The following is a 21,083-nucleotide window of genomic DNA, read 5'->3' on the forward strand; positions in this document are numbered from 1 at the left end:
ACCACCATTATGTGTAGATGAATAGAATAGTACTTAAGGTAACTATAGCCTGCAAGTTCCAGAGTGTAAATGTTGCAGGTAATACAACGATACAAATGGTACTTGAAAGAACACCAGTTAGATGGATTGTCTTCAAGATGTGTAAAAAGAATGCTTACATGTGAGCATGTCAACATAAGGTGGATGTAGAATGTGTAAATGTTGTTTTTACGCTTGTTCCACTGCCACCTACTGGCTAAAAAAGGTTACAAAGCAATGTTTAATGTTGACAATGAATACCTGATTTCATTTAACGATGCAAACTAAATTGTACTTCCTTGTCCTGTTTTCTTTGTAGTTGAGGAATTCACAGAAAAAAAAATCTTAATCACAATCTAATGAGGTAAAAAAAAAAAAAAAAAAACTCCTTGCCTTTGTTTCCGGACTGCTTTTTTTTTATACCCGAGTGTGTTTGATGTTTTGTCAATCCACTGGAAATTGTGATTCACTGGTTCAAATGAATGTATTATTACATTGGTTTAAAGTGTTTACAGTCCTCAGAAATTAACAGTAGATTACATGCTGCAAATGACCAGAGATCTGTGGTAGGAGTGAGATTTGAGCTCATTCATCAGCTGTCAGAGTGCTGGCACAGTTCAACATAGAAAAACAGAGTCTTCATCGCTGTAATAAAGCCTTTTTTCCCCACACACAACATTTTAAGAACATATTGTTCATGGAAAACAAACATTAAAGTAAAGTCAAAGTTGGCAGTGTCCTAAAATTGTAAAATTCATAACGTTCCACTTGTGTTTCTTACTGCTTTTATTCTCCATACACTCCTTCAGAATAAATTGAGCTTCTTTAATCAAAACAAACAGCAAGCTAGTCCTGGTTGTGATCCAGGTTAAAGATCATTTCCAGCTCTCATTGCTAAAACACTCCTCTATTTCCTGACCCACCTTCCACACTTTCCCCTGGCTGATCAGAGTGCGAGCGTGCCTGGCATCATCCACCTCCTACTTGACACAGCCCGACTCTATGGCTCTCCATCCAGAGCTGCAGGGATCAACAGAGCGGCAGGATATTGTAGTCGGCATCAAACTAAACACACAATGCTTCCTGCACAAGTAATCTCCATGTTGAGCATATTTGATGTGACAGTTTAAACACTTGAACTCAGGGCTGGCCTGTTGAGGAAGGTTGGGTGGGCCAGAGTGGGGTGTGCTTGCACTGACCTATAGGTTTTTCCGTGATTAGGAGCCCTGTTCACCTCTGATTGCTCCGGGTCACTGCAGGAGAGCGCAAGTGGTCGGAAGGAGGTAATTTTCCTCCTGGAGTTGGTTACCTGATTAGGAAAGCACATTATGAGTCCTCAGAAATATCTAAAGCTGAAGTGTGGATCTGGATCCTGATCAGAGGCAAGAATTAGGCTCAATTAAATCCCATTGATCTATAAAAATGTGTTCTTCTCATTAAACTGAACCTTCTGTGTTTCACTTTCAAAATTTACTGTTACATACATTGATGTTGATTATTATTGCCATAAGGACTTCGCCTGGTTGAACGATATAACTTTCTTCATATTTTCCTCTGTCATTGCCTATTAGCTTTACAACTGCTTAGCAAAAAGTGCAATGAATTGTTCAATCAACTTTAAAAAAAATATACACATTTCTCATTTCCAATATGGCAACAAACAAATAAGTGCTGTAAGGATCCTCCTTGGATAAGTTTAGGGGACAAATTCTTAAAAAGGTCATTGACTCTAGCCTTATTCAGACTGTCATTTCAAGCTGGGATATTTACACCTCTGTATCCGCTTCAATCTGAGTATCACAGGGGCGTAAAGGGGGGACGAAGCGACCCACCCTCTATACCGTCTTCGTAGGTGGTAACAGAGGCGAGACGTGTCAGCTGAGCCAGTGGGGGAGCGCCGCACTGTGTGTGCGTGCGTGTTTGACTGAGCGTGTAAGTGGAGCTCCTGCTGTGCTGTGCTTCACAATTGAAACACAATGTCAACCCACAAACTGGGACACTACTATTATGCCATTGGGGAATCAATATAAATGTACAAAAATGGCTGAGGTAAATTACGGTCCTTTTGCAAAAAAAGTGTGTGAAAAGGGCTTTTCATGCCTGTACAGAATTAGCATCATGCTAACGGGTATAAAAATACAGTTTAGCAGTTCCATAAAGTGATGTGATTTTTTTTTTAATTATTAGAAAAGAATGGTCAATGCAAAGAAGAATCTAAGATATCTAGACTTTTTGCAAATTTAAGACCGTAATAGAGATTACTGTAACTGCATTTCATTTGGAAAATCCTTTTAAACTTATTGACACTACCCGCTTGGCTACTGAGTTTGCATCCTAGTGAATAACCAGATTATTTAGCAACTAACAGTCCAGGTATTTCCCTACAAAAATTACACAATTGATTGATTGATTGATTGAGTGATTGATTGATTGATTGATTGATTGATTGATTAAGTTTATTTCAGACATCAAATAAAATCAAACATATCAGAAATACAAAACAAAATGAAAAGCACGAAAATACAATAAACAAAAAACAATGTTCAAATTATTTCGCAAAAAAAGAAAAAGAAAAAGCAAATTACATATATTCAATTGATATGCCTGTAAACAATAGATTTGGTTTGGTTGCTCTCTAACGGCTGAAAATGTAATTTAGTGCAATGCTGGTAAATTCTTTAACATTGCATTGTCTTTATATTAACTATAAACTTGATATATTAAAACAGATATACCTTTAGGGATGTGGAGAAAGAAAAGGCATGGGGACATCTTCTGCTGTATCCAGAGACGTACTTAATGTCTGAACTGTATCAATCTGCCAATCTAAACCATTAGTTACATAACAGCAAAGTGCACCATGTTAAATACTACACGTTCTAATTTAAAGAACAAATCATACAGTAAATACAAATGTTGTCAATTCATAATTCATTTGTAACGGGTTACAAATAATTCATCACAAAAATAAATGTATGAGAAACTGTTGGCTTGAATTCAATGTTATGAAGCCCTACTTTATTATGTGTTCTTGGAAATGTGTTTTTGGCAAGTTCAAACCAAAGTGAGTGTGAGTTTGGGATAATCTAGAAACATCAATACCTGGATGTGGTGTGTCTTTCGATGTGGTAATGTAAGATGAGTTACACAGCTCACTAGCCATTTGAGGGGTTTCTACTTTCACCTAGCAGAGGAAAAAACACATAGGCTCTCTTTCTTCCCTTCTTCAGTGAACTTGATCAGCTGCTTCCTGGCTGTAAATAAAGAGGCATACTGTAATCCACTTGATAAATATCAAGCAGAATACTGCAATCAGCTGAAAGCAATTTGCATGTCTGTGCTGAAGCCAGCGGCTCGTGATTTTCTCTCCTGTCATCTATCACGGACCACATGCTCGGGCCAAAATACACAATACCCCCAAATTGCTGTCATATGGAGTGCAAGCCTTGAAAAAAGCCCTTCATTTTTCCTTGTCAGTACTTCAAATAAACTTGTATTTGTTAAATAACTGGAGAGCGATTTTTTCTCTCTCTAGTGCAACTTTTAAAGAGAAAGGGATGGTGTAATGTGCCGTTTCCTTTGTTTGTTGAAAGCTTGGCTGCAGGACTGTAATCTAGACTGGTTTGATGTCAGAGTGGATGCAGCCTGTTGAATTTTGGACACTGCTGGATGCTGAGTCTTCAAACTGATCCAACAACAAGCTCCCGTGGGCAAACATTCACTGGCTGGAGCCTTTCTCAGGTTTTCACATGTTGTGCTTCTTCACAGCCTCAGAAGTGAATGCGTGTAAGAAATCTAGTATTTTATGCACACATTTCAAAGAATGTGTTTAAGATTGCTATCCCAAGGACATCTCAGCACTGCTTCTCTTTCTGTCTGATGTTCTGTAATCTGCTCAGATGACCTCAAGATAGCAGGCTACTCATTCATCAGCAGAATCTCTTATGGTCCAAATGTAGGCTAATCTGAAAAATATAACAAACTAACAGGTTTTGTTACAAAGACCTTTCTCTAAATTTAAAATCTCACAATCATGTTTTTCTATTCAGAGGTATTTTCATTTTTTTGCGTCAGTCAAGTTTGCATGTATAGTTGTTAACTCATAACTTTTTGCTAACTTTTGGCTGTTTCAACATCGTTTGATGAGTTCAGTCATTTATGTATTGTACTTCTATCTTCTTCTACTACTGTACATTCTCTTGAGTGTAAAAACATTGTTCTTTCTGGGCTAATTAGTTTGACTGTTTATCACTATATTCATCAATTTCATGATTGATTGTTTGTGGACATTGGATGTGTTTTTTTTACTTTAACAGTAAATTACAGAATGTTTTATATTTAATACATTTACATGATATACTAGGCATGATATTTTTATTTTCTACAGTAACATTTTTTTTTTGAATCTCAAACATTTCCCCCTGCTTTCAACAATCAAGCCCCCACATAGCTCCCTTAATAACTATTTTCTGGCGCCGCTAACAAGTATGGACACTAATATGCTGCAATATCTTTCATTTGGAGTGTATAACGGTCAAGAGCTCCTGAATTGGAAAATGTTCATTTTCCCATAAAACATACCCACACATCCCGTTGATTAGTTTAGGTTTCAGCTCTTAATAAATCAACTCTTGTACACCTTTCCCACAATAACTGATTAATTATTAATATTATTGTACAATAACTTAATTTCTAATCCTTGAATGTGTTGCATTACAGTCAATCAAAAATGTAGATCTGTATTGTCTTTGTTGTATTGAAGTTAATTTGTGATTACAAGATAACGTGACATGGACAACAGTGTCCGGGTTACTACGGTTTTATGATAGACAAATGGTTATGATTTCTTCTTATTTCTTTCACTTGTTGCATGGTACCAGAAACCGGCACAAAGCAACGTTGCAGGGACGACTGATACTCCGCTTGGCATGTTGACTTCAAGAAAATGTTTGGGAAAGGGCGGATCAAGCCCTAAACTCAACACCAAGGTCTTTTCTTGTTTCTGTAGCACTTCTGCCAATGAAGTCTAAAGTATGTGAATATTGTCAGATGTTGGTCTTGGATCTAATAACACTCTATATGAGAACAGGGCTTAAAGAGATTTGTCTCAGCAGCTGTGGTTTACCTGCCTTTGTAAATAAGCAATCCTAACAAATCCTAACAGTGAACGCATGAATTGTGGTTAGAAAACTATAAAGCAGTTTAAATATGTTGGCAAAAGTAATAGATAAAAGTTAAGAAAGGAGGGAAAAGGAACATGCTAGCCAGCAGAAAAGACTATGATGCAGCTTCATAAGGAAGATCCAACTGGTCGCACAGTGGTTGCATGAAACTGATGTCATCACTCGAGCTTGCTCAATATCACCTTGTTGCTCACTGTGAATTTTTCTGGATAGGTTCACATACATTTTTCTAGACAGCTTGCAGGAATATACCCTGATTATATTGGGTAGCAGTCACACATGCAGCTCACCTCGGAAATGTAATGAAAATTTCTGGAGTTTTGTGCATGTGTGAAAAGGCTACAAGTCATCACAGAAAAAAATCTGTGGATTTAAGAAAACTTGAGCAATGATCAAAAATGACCGGAGCACAGGTGATAGTCGAGCAGATTCATTAAAATGTTACATTACAATGGAAACAGCTGAACACTGCGCCTGCTAGCAAACAGCTTCATGCATGGTATATAGGCTACATGAACATAAGCAGCAAACTTTCACAACATGACACCAACTTAAAGTATTGATGCAACTCAGTTTAACATCCTCTTCTTTCTGTCCAATTCATCTTCCTTTTTTATCCTTCATCTAAGGCTGAGCCCCCTCCAACACTTGTAGATTATACTGCCAAAGATAGCTGAGAATATGGAACACAGGCAAACATAATGGATTAATTTAGAATAATTTTCTGGGAAATTGCAAGTTTATTTTTGGTTTATTTGCATATGTCTCTTTATTTAATAGATGAGAACATCACTTCCAGCTCACCAAGGTGACCAAGCCCCCATTTGGGTGAAAACAAGACCCCGGACAGTACTGGCAACTGGAAAACACTAGTGTGCAATGTGACTTACTGCTGTTGCATAGCATTTAGTTCATTCAAAGATTTAAACAAAACAAGTGACGATGTGTTTTTCTTCCATAAAGAACAAAGGACTGTAAAATAAGAGCTCTGTGGTTCTTGGAAGAAACTAGAGAGGTGATAAACTGTGTGGCTGGGGTTGTTTTCTTCTGGCTTTAAGCCAGCAATCACTGTGTGCAACACAAGGAGCTGTCTGGCTGTGTTACCAGATTCTTCTCATATTCACTACAAGAAACTGTCATACAATAAGAAAAAATACAATTTAAAAGTGACGATCCAAGCCCAGGTTACACGGTTAAAATACACACGAGGTATGTGATGTAGGTTTATGATACCTCTGGTCACAAGATGGGCTCGTTTGTCCAGATTCATGGAGGCAGACTGAAAAGATATTTGTATTTTGCATATGTATTTATAATATTATGATGCTGTTCCCTGTTCAGAAAAGTCATAATTGATATCTTTACCTGAACATCCATTGGATTGGGATTCAAGATAACTGTTACACAGAATGGATTTCTTATTTGGGACTTTAAACTTTAAAAGTCCATTTTAAAGATTTTTTTTTTTGGGCTTTTTTTGTGCCTTTATTGGAGAGATAGGACAGTGGATAGAGCCGGAAATCAGGGAGAGAGAGAGTTGGGAATGACATGCGGGAAAGGAGCCACAAGCCGGATTCGAACCCAGGCCGCCCGCTTGAAGGATTACAGCCTCCATGGGGCGCGCACTAAGAACTGTGCCACCAGCGCCCCCCCCCTAAATCCATTTTAGATCTGACATTTTTACCCAAAAGGGCAGGGGCCACAATCATGCTCAGGAAGTGAGGTACATGTAACCTAAATTGTTGAAACTACTTCAGAAAAATAAGCCAAAAGATTACTTTCACTTAATGAATAGCTCCAAAAAAAAACCTTTAAATTATTTTGTCTGTTGGCCATGTCTTTTGGCAACTCAACACACTATGATACCCCAGATAAAACTATTTAAAAATACTGACAAAAGTATCCCATATTACAGCTGTGCAAAGGCCAGTAAGTTAAACACACTTTGTTATTTATTGATGACAAAAGCACTCCACCTTGATGCTGGTTGAATAAGATTTTGCCCTCATGTGAACCTTTCCTGCACCTCCACAGTGAGCGGACGTCACAAGTTGTTGACATACCAACTATCAAACTGTCCACTGGGGCCAATTGGATGAGTCTAATAGCTTTAACATGTGGCAAAGATTGTTTTTATTGTGGTGGTGTGCTGGTCGCTTATTGTTTGTGTGGACTACAAACAGCTGAAGGAAGGGCAGGGCTACAGTACAGAGCAGTCACACACACACACACACCTCCCCCCCACACACACACACATACACACACACACACACACACACACACACACACACACACACACACACACACACACACACACACACACACAGTCGCAGAGTAGTCTTGACATGAACACATCTGCAGAGCTGCCAGAACTTCAAAGAGGAGGCAACATAATGCATAATGCACTGTTTTTCTAACCTGGAGGTGCTGTTTATTTTATAACATACCTGTAATACAAAAGTTATCAATACTGCATTCATTAAAAGCCGTAATCAGTATTAATTTATTTGTGGACGGCTGAACTGTCATGTAATTATAAACATCTTTAGTATGAAATTGGTCCAAGGCGCTGATTTCCTTTTCTTTTTTATTCTACCTCAAAATATGTTGAATAAAAATTCCCCAAGCACAAAACAACACCAACTCTCCAATGGTCAAAAAACGTACAAATCTCACCAAAACCCTTTCCGTCCTGCACACATTTTCACTTTCTTTTGTGTGTTAATGATCACCTAAAGTAAGTGATAATGGAGGTGAAATAACACCCTCTCCACCTATAAGTCCTCCCACTTCTTGACCAGCCCACTCACAGTTGACCCCTTTCCATTTGGTTATTACTGTTAATGCACAGAGCTGCTGACGTGTGTTACAAGCGCACAATACAAAGAGACTGAGACAATGTCATCCTGCTGTTAGAGATGCTTTTTAAGTGATCAATAAGGATTGGAGTGTCATTGATTTAATGGAAACCTTTACTTAAAGCTATTTTGTTCAATCTCTGCAGGACTGAAGTGATTATTGTGAATAATTGTGAAGCTATAGCCTCAGTGTGAGACTGTCGCCACAAAGGAAGAACTGAAGAAATGACTATTCTGTGCAATAGCCTACTATTAAACAAAATGAACACACAAAAACAACAATTACAATCCAACTCCTGCTAGCTAGCTGCTATCTACTAGCTGTAGCTAACGTTAGCTCCAGCACATGACAAAAGTATTTTACTTTCAGCTGCAATGCTAACTTACAGTATAAGTGGAGCTTAGTCTGACAGTCTTCTTCTTTGTCCTCCTTATCTCCATTATTCTCCTTCATGTGTGGCAACATATGGAAGTGGCATAGCACTCTCATGAGAAAAAAAAACAGCTCTGTTTTTCTGAAATCAAAGATAATTATTTTGAAAATACTGTATACGTTTCGAGGTACTTGTATTTTTGGGCACAACACCGATACCTCAGTTGCATTTTGTGGGGATCCAGTATTTTCAGCAATTGCCTTATTGTCTCTTCAGTCCCCATATAGCCATCCTATATGATTTCAGATGCATCAAGTTTTATCAGCGAAACATGTCTTATCAGTGTAGCTGAATCTGACAGATCAGAGTAGGGATTCTGTCTGAACTGAAAAGTTGGCTGTGCAAAGTCGACAAACTAATCAATACAAAATCATAATTAAACTGTCTGGGAATGTTTGCTACTTCAATTAAGAGGTCTAAATGAGAGCTTCTGAGAGATTTCGAGGAACCACTCTCTCGTGAATTTAGAAAAACAGAGCAGATTTTTTTCTCTCCTTTGAATTGAATACGCTTCCGTAGCAACGAAATGTCTTCACCATTTTAGCACCCTCATTGCTGAAATGAGAACAGAGTGATTGTAACAACTGGTATCATCCAGTCTCCCCAGTTTCTTAGTGATAACAAACCTAAAGTATTCCATAACCAGCTGCTTAGTATGAGTTTCCTTCTGTTGTCCTGAACATTCAAACACATTCGTATCAAATAGCACAACAAGCAGCAAAGATCATCATCACTCACACCACTTAAACGTTTTTATGTAAATATGAGGTGGTCAGTTTCTCACAGAACTATTTATAAATCAGAGCAGTGTCTATATGTATACTTCACATTACTCCATAGATCATTTTGATCACAGCACACAGCGCTCAACTTATTGCAACAATATTTGTTACAGATGACGCAAAGACAAATCAGCTACAGTACATCTATCATCATGTTTGTTTTCAAGATCATGTCAGTCTGTGGAGTGTAATATTTATTATATTTTATTTTCATTGCTCAGCAGCAGAGATTGGGATGGAAACAATTTGAAGGAAATACAAAATTATGGGAATCTAATATTCACGACAACTTATGATTAAAAGTTTTTATTCATTGGTTTCTCCTAAATCACTATTGATCTTTTAGTGGCCACTAACTTGTAATGAGGTGGTGAGCAGCCTCAAACAAATGTGTATGTGTGTGTGTGTGTGTGTGTGTGTGTGTGTGTGTGTGTGTGTGTGTGTGTGTGTGTGTGTGTGTGTGTGTGTGTGTGTGTGTGTGTGTGTACATTTTAATGGAAAACTTAAGTATGACTTGCTAAAGGTTTAACAATAGATCACCTACAGTACGTCCTTATTGTCATTCAATCTATATATTGTCTTTTGAACTTGTGTTCTTTTGGATAGAATAAAGACTGTTGATCTTGACTCCCATAATTTATTCTTTAGGACTGGATTTCTGCCAGTCATGCCATCATGGGAGAAACTGTATTATTAAGGATCTCTTTTTGACTCAGCTGACTTTTAAATAGTAAGAACTGGACAGGGAACACAGGAGCAGGTGGCTAAAACTGAAAAAAAAAATGCTTAAAATCATCTTCAAATTGCACTGTATGGCTTCATTGTTGTCTTAAATACTGTTCTTTGTTTAGGAATAATAGGTGTGTGGTTTAAATAAATTAGGTCAAATTAACAGGCATTATGGTCTTAAACCAACACATTTCCCTCCTGATAATTATATGAAACTAAATCATGCTTAAATAGCAGTGATCGCTCAAACAGTTGGTCAAGTTTGCAGCATCACATCCTGCCTGACTGAACTGGGTGTAACTGAGTTGAGGCGGGGAGAAGAAACCACAGCAGCTCTGGAGAGTCTGTCTGGGAGGTGCAGCGTTTGATCCCACAAACTTAATGAAGTTGGATTATTGAAGGCAGAAAAGCGAAAATATTGTTTACAAAACTGTTTCACTGAATTATTTGGATATTTTGCCGGCGATGTTCTGGAGAAACTTTTATTGGACGATGTATTTGCTGCTCTGGGAGGTTCTCCCATGTATGAAGTATATGTTGTTTTTTATTCTTATAGGAAATCTCGTCTTATTCCACTGCCTCCAATATTTATGCCGTAGCTGGTAATTAACATAATCTTGCATTCCTGTTAATTTCGACGATCTGAAGGACAACAAGGACTCCGGATTGCCACCCAAACGCAGATTCTTTTTTGGCACTTTCTGAATGCAGCTGTAATCACACAGGGGAGCCCAAAGTGCTTAAATGGGTCCATCATGAGCACGAGACAATCAAGCTCCTTTATGCCTCGAGATCAGCTGCAGTTTCTTCACATTGTCTGTTGTGAATAGACCGAACTCCAATTGAGCCTCTTCACTTTGGAGATTTTTCGATTTTCGATTATACAGCTATTGAAATTAGGATGTGCTGCATTTTCACTCTTAGCTTGGTGGCTCGATTGTGAGCTTTTTTTTTCTCTATTTTTTGATTGCCAGATGAAATTGACACTCGTGTTGCCACTTATCAAGCGAAGCATTTCAATCCAGCGCTAATTGCAGATATAGTTCCATCCTTTCTTTTCACCACGTTTGATTGCATGGGAATACTGCCTCCCATTGCGCACTGGGAGAATGATCGATCAGATACAGGGTTTTTTTTAATTCTAATTGCATCAAACTGTCTTTTGTTGCCAGGGTTTAAATGCAGGAGAAACTGTTCTTCGTTGTTTTGGACCGGATATAGTGTGGGTTGGGGCAGAGATGCGTAATGCGCAGCGAGAGCTCCATCTTCTCTCCAAATAGGCAGCGTTCAAGACCCGAAAATGGTGAGTCAAAAACATCTGGACCACTCTGCTTTGCAGCATTTGGATATCTTTGTTTTTAATCTGTTTTAGGTCTCGTCGATGCCTGTTATTGCTCTCTTTATAAACTTTGTGCACGCACACTAACCCTGGCAGGACTCGGTATTTTGGCGCATGTTTAAGGAGACTGCACGTCAAGGCTGTGCGCGTTTATGATCGGGGATGTTGATAGAGTGAAACCATGAAACTCAATTTATCAACCTCTATTATGCGGATTAGAGTTTATGTAACGCAAGATTTTTTGAGCTGCAATAAATCTTCGTTTGAAAGGAAAAGGTTAAAAATGAAATAGAACAAATATCTTGTAAGCAAATGCATGGGTGTTTGAACAGGTGATGTACCAATATGGAGAAAATACAACTTTTATTTCTTCTTAGAAAGCCTATAGGCCAAGTATTTTTTTCAAGAACTTGATCCACATCTTTCCACCTCATTGCTGTTGAAGGATTAGATATTTCACGGGGTATTTTTTCCAGTAGGCCTAGGACGTTAAAATAAAACAACGATGTATGATAAATAAAATGTGAAAAACCTAATCTATGAAAGAAGAAGAAACTCACTCTCAACTCTGATGTTAATCCGTCTTTTTCTCTGATGCAGTCGAAGACGGAGGTGAAGAAGGAGTCCGGGGAGAGCAGTCCATCGGAGGCCGCCTGTCTCTGCTCTCCTACTGCGGCCAAGAACCAGTGCGCGAGCTGCGGCCTGGAGATCCACGACCGCTACCTGCTTAAGGTGAGAAACAATGAGAAATATGTTACGTTTCAAGAAGAATATAGCGAGTCCATAGAGCCCGTATTGACTGATTGATTGATTTAATTCTGTTTATGCCTTTACACACAATAGATTATTTTAATTTAAAAAAAGAAGAAGAAACAAAGAAGAAAAGAAAGCTAAATAGGCCATGATCATTTGGCGCATGCATTGCAGAGAGTTTCCTTTTATGTTGTCTACACGGGTGTTGCTCTATTTTTTTATTTTATATTTACAAAAAAACGTTTTTTAAGCTTTTTTTTTTTTCATTTAACTTCACTTTCATTTAATTTATTCAGTTAAAATAAGATTTATGCAGGGTACTGTTTTTACTTTTACATTTCGGAGATTGATTATGGGCCATGCATCCACTGACGCGCTTCGTGTGTCTGCACAGGTGAATAACCTGAACTGGCACCTGGGCTGTTTGGAGTGTTCAGTGTGCAGAGCGTCTCTGCGCCAACACAACAGCTGCTACGTCAAAAACAAAGAAATCTACTGCAAACTGGATTATTTCAGGTAAACACGCGTTGTTGTGGTTTTTTATTTTTTGAGAATTTAAAAGTGAAACTCCATGTAGCCTATTTAAAGTACAATCTCACGTTAACGAATCGAATCCATAGACAAAATGGTATCTACATTATTTTTTATAAAATTGTTTTTATTTTTCTTAGTAGGCTTGGCTTGAATTTGGTCGCCTATAGGCTATATTCACATCTTTTTAATTGGGTCTAATTAATCAAATTAGCCAAATTAAATAACGTATTTGATTTAAGTTAATTATAATATCCTATCTTTTTATTAAGCTTTAGAATATTTGTATTTTATATATCTTCTTTTAACCCGTCTTTATGCGTTTAAAGTTTATTCTGAAAAAAAAAAAAAAACAATTGTAAGTTTTCCACACAATCAATCCTCAAGGTTGATTCTTTTTTATTTCCTTAAACTGTAGATCTCATCAATTAGACCATATCGCAGGGTATAGGGTCAATCAGTTTCCGAAAATCATATTGATCCCTTCTGAATTTAGGATTTTAATTCAGCATTTAAAGAGCACCATTCCTGTTATTTTTTTAAAATCGTAAAAAGACGTGCAGACAGAGGCGGTTCGCAAAATAAAACCTTGATTGACTTTTAAACGTGCCAGATGATATTTTAATGCATTTCTACCTGAGCATAAATAAATGGTAACTTTCAAGTGAAAGCTGTAACAAATGAAGAACAACTTAAAAATATTACTTTGCCATGTGATGAATCTTTGGACATACTTTGATTTATTTTACTTTATTTCCGAGTGTTTGAACAGCTGATATAAACTAATTTTCGCTGTAAATATGGTCCGTTTGATTGACCACTATGAGCATTAAGTCCTCAAGATCCTTTGAGAAATAACTGTATCTGTTCCTGTGTTCACACTCATCAGACTATCAGAGCAGCCTCCTATAAGCCACATCACATCAGTGCACAAACTGCTGGATAACTTCCCTAAATGTCACAATGCACGTCAGTGAATTTCAACATTTGATTGATGCAGATTAGTGAAAGGTTAATACTCCAATCCTCAAGGTTTACTACTTTATTGGCTAATTTCATAGCCTCTTTTTGTAGAGGGATCCTGCATGAAAATCTAGCTCAAGAAGCTTATGTTTTAGTTCACACAGGCTTTGTCTACAACGTACTTCTTCCTGAATCAGTTTGCCTTCAATGCAATAAAACAGGAAATATGACAATGAAGGCTTGATTTCCAGTGGTGGATCAACAATTCTTCACACTTTTCACGATTGTGAACTGTGTTGTGTCCTGGGTTTTACTTCTCAGGTGACTGTTGGTACTATTATTATTGAGTTATAATATAATATATAATAAAAGATCCTGGAAATAAACATTTATCAAAGTTAATGCTGTGGAAAAATAAAGCATTAAAGTGCACATAACACTGTGATTCTTTTGCAGGTGAAGCAGAAGGTTCTGCTGTTGGTTTGAAATACAGTTGACTTTTAGTATTTCTAATCTGGAGATAAAATAAGGCTGTCCAAAGCTGCCTGCCACAAGAGACGAAAAATAACACTTTTAACTGCAGATACTGCAAACAATACAAACAAAACTGAAAGATCATTAGACATTTAAAGTTTATATTTTCTAATTCTTTATTAGTTTTTCTACATTTAGATATCTCCAACATCAGTTTGCTGTGGTGCTTTAAAGCAAGGGTAGAAATATACAAATATGGTAGAGGGTTTGGTTGGCAGATGATTAATATTTAAAGCAGTCTGCGTAGGATTGGGACATTCCAGCCTTTCCCCAAAGCTCAGTAACCTGCAGTCCATCCTCACCTTCCTGTTTCATCTTGTTCACAGTAGGTTTGGCACCAAGTGTGGTCAGTGCGGCCGGCAGGTGTTCGCCAGCGACTGGGTGCGACGGGCTCGAGGCAGCGTGTACCACCTGGCCTGTTTTGCCTGTTTCTCTTGTAAGAGGCAGCTGTCCACCGGGGAGGAGTTTGGCCTGGTGGAGGGCAGGGTACTCTGCCGCAGCCACTACGACGTCATGCTGGATAACCTGCGCAGGGCTGCAGAGAATGGTAACACACCCTCTGATGGTCTCTTGATGATACAGTTTGGATTAGTTAGGACCTCAGTGACAAAATATTCTCGTAACCATTTATCACTCAATCTCTAAAGGTTATGATGCTCCCTTTAATTTCCCCATAATGTCCTTAACTTTCTGTATCACTTCCTAAGATGCATAGGAAAATCAAACGTTACATGTAAAGACTCTCCTGTGACTCATTTTAATCAGGTAATACAAAAAAATCTGATCATTTACATCTTTTTATTCACCTCACATGAGGTTTAATAGGGACCCGCTGTAAGGTTTGGCTTAGCTGGAAAAACAATCAGCAAAAGTTCACACAATCTGTACTCAAGTCTAGGTACAGATATTTGCATAAAAAAGAGAAGAGAGTACGGATTCAACTTTTGTTGGGTAAAAGAGTATAAATACAGACTTTAAAATGTAACAATAGGCTATAAAAGTAAACAGGATCCCCAATAGAGAACATATCTACCAACTGTTTGTTTCTAAAGCTAACTGCTTATGAAACAGATTGAAATAAGTACTGATGCCTTGAGCCACAAAAACAAACAAGACAATCACAGAGGAGATTTTGGGGGGATTCAATCCCCAGTTCGATTCCCAGCTCCTGCAGTTACACGCTGAGGTATCCTTGGGCAAGACAATGAACCCCAAATTGCGCCTGCTGCTTTGCCAGCGGCATGTGAAACGACGTTGAATAAATTAGTACTGATGAGTAGGAGGGCACTTTATGAAGCCGTGTAATCAGTGTGTGAATGTGCTGAGACGTGTAGTGGGTAGTGTAGACGTCAGTCGTCTCATATGCATAGGTCAAATACAAACACCTTCAAAGAGGCCCTCGCCCTCTCACAAACACACACACTTGGCGTCACAAAGAAAAACTCAGCTCGCTGGCAACCTAAGTACAACAAAGAGCTTATTCCCTGGTCGATTGAGATCCGCAGCTATTTCCTGCCAACGTTTTCCTTGTTCATATGTTTTGTGAACATCATGTTTCGTGATAGGAAGGTACAGACACATTCAACAGGCATGCCTGCTGTTGCCATTGTACTTTTAGGTGTCTACCATTTTGCACAGGCGCAATCAGTTAAAAAAAAAGAAAAAAAAGCCCTGCAGTTGGGGAATAGGCTTGTGGCTCTGCTTCCACTGTGCCATTGTATGCAGTCGTACAACCAACATTTCAAACAAACCCAAATTGTATCTGACCTGTCAGGAGCAGCTGATTCGCAGTGACTGGCCGTTGTGTACTACATGGCAAACAACAAGCATTGGAACTTAAATTGGACCCCACTTTAAAACCGCTGTGCTAGTCAGAAATGATCAGAAAAAAGGACTCAATTTGAACAGTTTATGAAGAACTACATTGTCCACAGGAGGCGCCAAAATTGACACAAACCAAAAGTTCCTCACAGGAGCTTTAAAGGCTAGAAAGACGATAATTTGAGTAAATGGTTTTGAAAAAGAATACTATTACCAAGTAAAGATACCTGAACAAGTTTTTGTACTGCAGTACTCCACACCTCTGGTTACATGACAACAAGCTATGGGAGAGGTAGAAACAAAACTAAAAAAAAGTCTGTCATTGTTTATTTCAATCCTAAAATCTATATCACATGTATTTACTTCTTTCAATCATATACTATAGTTAGTGTTCTAGTGTTAAACTGTGCTCTCTGCTGTGCTGTCTGTGAGGAAACGTAGGCCATCATGGTATAAATACTTTGGACTGCGCGGCTGTTGGCAAGAAAACGTTTCAATTTTGCTACAGAGATGTTTGGACAAATGGTCAATTTCCTGACACAGACTCAAGCTGCGACAAGACTGGCCAATAAACTTGTAACTGCGCTGTTTGGTCTAACTTCACAGCATAATGATGAGTGTGATCATGCTTTCTTAAAGGGACAGGACTAACTTTGGAGGGAGCGCTACCCTCTGATCAGGACTGCCAACCAAAACCTGCAAAGAGGGCACGGACTTCTTTCACAGCTGAGCAGCTGCAGGTACACAGTCTGCTCTTGTTTGTTGTGTGTGTGCATGTGTGTGCAATGTGTGTGTGTGCGTGTGTGTGTGTGTGTTGTGCAGTATGGGGTTACCTTTTTCTCGTCATAGCCTCTGTATATTTTACTATGTTGTTTGGTTTCAGGTGATGCAGTCTCAGTTCGCTCAGGACAACAACCCTGACGCTCAGACGCTCCAGAAGCTGGCAGAGATGACGGGACTGAGCAGGAGAGTCATACAGGTAGGAAGTTATGAAATGCAATATTACATCACAATTTCCACACGGCATGGGTGAGAGTCTGTCAGGGGCTATTATATTATTAATGTTCAAATTAAAAAAGTAAAACATTATTAAATAGTTGTCAACAACAATTTCAAAATGGAAGATTAATTTTAGGCTTGCGATGCTTACAGGTCATACAAACTGTAAGACGTGACTCACAGATTACTTTAGATGCTTTGTTTTAAAAGATGTCTAAAGCAAAGGATTAAAAAACCCTTCAGGAATAAGCACTTTTTCCAACTCAAATACTTTTTTTAAGGCTGGTGATGTTTAGATTTTTGGACTTTTTGGACCTGCGTTTATCATGGTGCAGTGAAATAATCTGTGAAATTCATTCGGACGCATGGTGCCTTAAATAAAGGTGGTCTACCAGAGACCACACATATTAAAGTATACAGTATTTCAAAAGAAAAAGGGCTTGTGACTCATCCGATTAAGTCATTTTTAAACACTTAAACAGTCTGATGAAACACTTACAGACTCAGGTATATCTGTGGAGCAGCCAGCAGTCTTGTACTGAAATGTAAGATTGATTATAGGTTTAAATTAAAAACTAGACCTACAATGGGATCCTGTCCCCCCCTTCAAGTGAGGCCATGGCCTGACCTTATAGGTCTATTGAGCTGTCAATCAAGTTATCTGGTCCTTGTGAATAGAAAACACACACTTTGTTTAGGATCCAACATTTGATCATTATTTCAGAATGAAATGAGGCTGTCAACTTAAAAGTGGCTTAATAAGTAGTTGTAATGCTGTTGTAATGAGAAAAAGCCAGTCGGTGATGAATTCAGGAAAAAAGACATCACGAGATTTGAGAAAGAAACGTATAGATACATTGATATTGTATCTGATCGACTAAAAGAAATTTAGAATGAACAACCGCCTCCTAAAGTTACAGATACACCAGGCTTAAACAGTGCAACAACAAACTGTATGATCTTTAATTATATGATTATTGCTTTGAGGTAAAGCTCATTATTTAGGATTTATGGATTATGGCTCTAATTTCTTTCTACATCGGTGTCTTGATTTATTAGGTTGGTCGATTCTGAAAACGCTATCACAGTTACTCAGAGTCTAAAGTGATACATTTAACATTCTCAAAACCATCATATGGATGTTAAAAATGAATTTAAAAGAAGAAGTCAAAAGTTAAATATCAGTTTAGGCTAAAAAGGGATTTCACCAGACACATGGATAGACATAAAAAAAATAATAATTACAGCTCCTAGCCATTAACTAAAGGGGTTAAAGTGAAGAATTCAAGCCTCTTAAACCACATGTGTTAAAGATATAACACACAGAGTCTGGTAAGTCAAATGATTTCCACAGTGTTTGCTGTTTGCTGCAGGCTCATCTCTTCTGTGGTATCTCTCAGGTTTGGTTTCAGAACTGCCGAGCGCGACACAAAAAGCAGCCTCATCAGAGCAGCTTCTCCCAGAGTGCTCCGCTGTCCAGGATGCCTCCATCGCTGCCAGACGACATCCACTATTCACCGTTCAGCAGCCCAGACCGACCACATCTACTCGCCCTGCATGGATACCTGGACGGTGAGTGCTTTCAGCCAATTTCAGATTGAAAAATTGCACTGTCTACTTCACTTATCTGATAACTCAAGTGAGTTAGGTTATAGAATAAGATGATTTAGATCTAACATAAAGAAAAACAAATTCATCCATTTTTTTAATTATGATGCTAGAAATATATAACATATAACACACACAAACACTACCAATCAATGGATATACAGTAAAGTAGTTCAAAAAGATGTCACCTGGCAGCAATTTATTTTAATGTAAAAGCACTTTGTGATACTTGTTTTATTAAATGTGCTATACAAATAAAGTTTGATTGAAATAAGTTCCATCTCCACCAACTAGCATGTGAAACTCTACTTAAAACATTTTTTTGACAATCATTTCAGGGATGCACGAAAAGCAAATGAGCCATTTATCTACATCCTTAGTATTAATTATGCTCAGTATTTTTGTTTTTATACTTTGATAGTGTAACTATACTTTGGTCTTTTTACAACGTGGATGTATGGAATACAGGTATATTGCATTGCAGCATTGGTACGTTAACATTATTTCAATAAGTAAATAACTGGAAAAGAGGAATAGAGAATAAAGAACAACAATAAGACCGAGAGGATTTTTTAATGATTCTCTAAAATAAATGTGAGTGATTAAAATCAACCACAAAAATGTAAAATGCTTACAAGAAATAGTGAAATGTGTTAAGGTTGAGTTTTCAGCAGGACGGCCTTGCAGTTTATTTCGCTCATAGCGACAGAAAAAACAAACACAAAAGAAATTGAATATGAAGCTCTTTATTGTCATTTTACCGAAATGCAACAACAATTTTAACAAACAACAAAATTACAAGACGCTGTAAATACTGGAGTGCAAATATGCTAATTTGGGGAGAGATCTGCTGTATAATGCTTCTGTATTAGCCTTTTTCCTTTTATTTGTTAGAGTTTTTGTGTGCCTGAATGAAGGGTTTAAGTATAGAGGATTTCAGTGTTGTATAAATGTAAAGCCCTTTGTTTCAGCTTGATGTGATTACACTACAATAACAGTGATAGGAGTTAAGTGTTGAACACCTGAGGATATATTCTTTCCTTTACATTATTTGATTCCCACAGTGATACTCTTCCACTGTGGCTTCACTCTTTATTTGGATATACCAAAAGTTTTTACCCCTCATCAGCAGCATCTTTTTAACTAAATAACAGCAACATGCTCAAATCGCTCCACATACTTATGCTTTTTCTCTTGACTTCTTCTTCTTCTTCTTCTTCTTCGTGCAGCTCATCCCTTCTCTGTTCTCGCTGCTCCGGGCCACCTGACCCACCCGTCCATCCAGTTACCACAACTCCCAATCAGCCGCTGACCTCCAACGTCGACTCTCTCCTCATCACTGCTCTGATGTTGTGAAGTAAAAATCCATGTGGGACGTACTTTCAGTAATCTGCTCTGCTTTGGAAGTTGAGTCCCCGGCAAACAGCAGAGGCCTTGACGTTTCTGTTTTAAATCAAGCTGGATTCTTTGCCTTGAGACTGCTGAGCTGAACTTTAAAGACAGCAAACTGTGGAGGAATTCTCGCCTCCAGGACAAGCTGGGAGTTTTTTTTTTTTCATGATGCAGAGAAGGAGACCACTTATTTAATTTTCCTCTTTTGATGGGACACAAAACATTGCATCAGGTCAGAATTGTTTTCCTTTGTTTACCCGCCAATGCATGGTATTTTATTGTGCTGCTGCAATAGGAGCTTTTAAAAAAGAAGAAGAAAAGGAGTGTTGTAGGACTTTTAACAGTAAAACCTCAGCATTTTATGTATCGTGATAAGCAAATTGCAGCTTTGCTGTTTGTTGTTGTGTTGTTGTCAGAAAATTGAATTTCTTATTTATTCAGAACAAAGCTTCACTTTGAAAAAAGCACTTTTAAATGTGTTTAAACGTGGAATGAACAGTGATTGTACATTGTTAATACTGCAACGTTTAATAAAAATGTATCAGAGCTGTATTATAAAAGCTGCTGTTTGAATAATTACGAGGTGAACGGTTGATTAATTTATGCAGAGGGCAAGAAGGGAAGTGTTTACAAGTGTATGTGTGGCTCAAAATGTTAAAAAGAACTCAGATTTACAGAGACATATGAATGCATCTCCACAGGAAGCACTTTATATCAGGGAACTTTTTTTGTTCTAAAAGCAAAAATCAAAAGGTCACCTGGTCAAGTACCTACAGGAACCTGTTATTGACCACATTATCCTGCCACAAACCTCTAATTTACTTGCTGTACTTATCAGGAAATGTGAACAATCTGCCGTGAAAGGGATTACGGTTACGGTATACACTCACAGCATGGCCATTGATTCGGCAGTTTGTAGACTCTTATGAGGCCCCTTAAAACAGATTATCTACAGTCCTTACATTGATTGACAGCACTTAAGGAGCTACTTTGTAAAGAATGAAAGCGATACATTGAGTTAAAGTGTATCATTAGATCTGGATCTTCCAGACTGGATCAATGACTTTTTTTTTGACCACTGCTATTAAATTAAAAGTACATTTTGAGAGTGTGCTACATCTGCATTTCGTATTTCAAAA

General features: G+C 38.0%; 1 protein-coding gene across 2 annotated transcripts; it reads left to right on the forward strand.

Moving 5' to 3' along the window:
- The first annotated feature begins 10,298 nt into the window (after window positions 1-10,298).
- lhx6b (LIM homeobox 6b) lies at window positions 10,299-20,496 on the forward strand. 2 transcript variants are annotated; one of them, XM_065948363.1, is made up of 9 exons: window positions 10,299-10,527; window positions 11,177-11,307; window positions 11,944-12,075; window positions 12,491-12,612; window positions 14,454-14,671; window positions 16,585-16,685; window positions 16,829-16,924; window positions 18,345-18,516; window positions 19,782-20,496. In XM_065948363.1, the coding sequence occupies exons 2-9, from the start codon at window positions 11,305-11,307 to the stop codon at window positions 19,862-19,864; spliced, it is 927 nt and encodes a 308-aa protein (XP_065804435.1). In that variant the 5' UTR covers window positions 10,299-10,527; window positions 11,177-11,304; the 3' UTR covers window positions 19,865-20,496. The 2 variants fall into 2 exon arrangements, with proteins under 2 accessions (XP_065804435.1, XP_029135196.1); XM_029279363.2 differs by having other exon boundaries at window positions 10,301-10,527; window positions 14,451-14,671.
- The last annotated feature ends 587 nt before the right edge of the window (window positions 20,497-21,083 follow it).

This window comes from Labrus bergylta, chromosome 2 (genome assembly GCF_963930695.1).
Source record: "Labrus bergylta chromosome 2, fLabBer1.1, whole genome shotgun sequence".
Classification (NCBI taxonomy): Eukaryota; Metazoa; Chordata; class Actinopteri; order Labriformes; family Labridae; genus Labrus; species Labrus bergylta.

Bases quoted from the DNA above. Each gene is read 5' to 3' on its own strand.
- lhx6b (XM_029279363.2), top strand. The intron at 14,672-16,584 runs GTAACACACCCT...GCTTTCTTAAAG, and splicing joins GCGCAGGGCTGCAGAGAATG to GGACAGGACTAACTTTGGAG. The intron at 18,517-19,781 runs GTGAGTGCTTTC...TTCTTCGTGCAG, and splicing joins CCTGCATGGATACCTGGACG to CTCATCCCTTCTCTGTTCTC.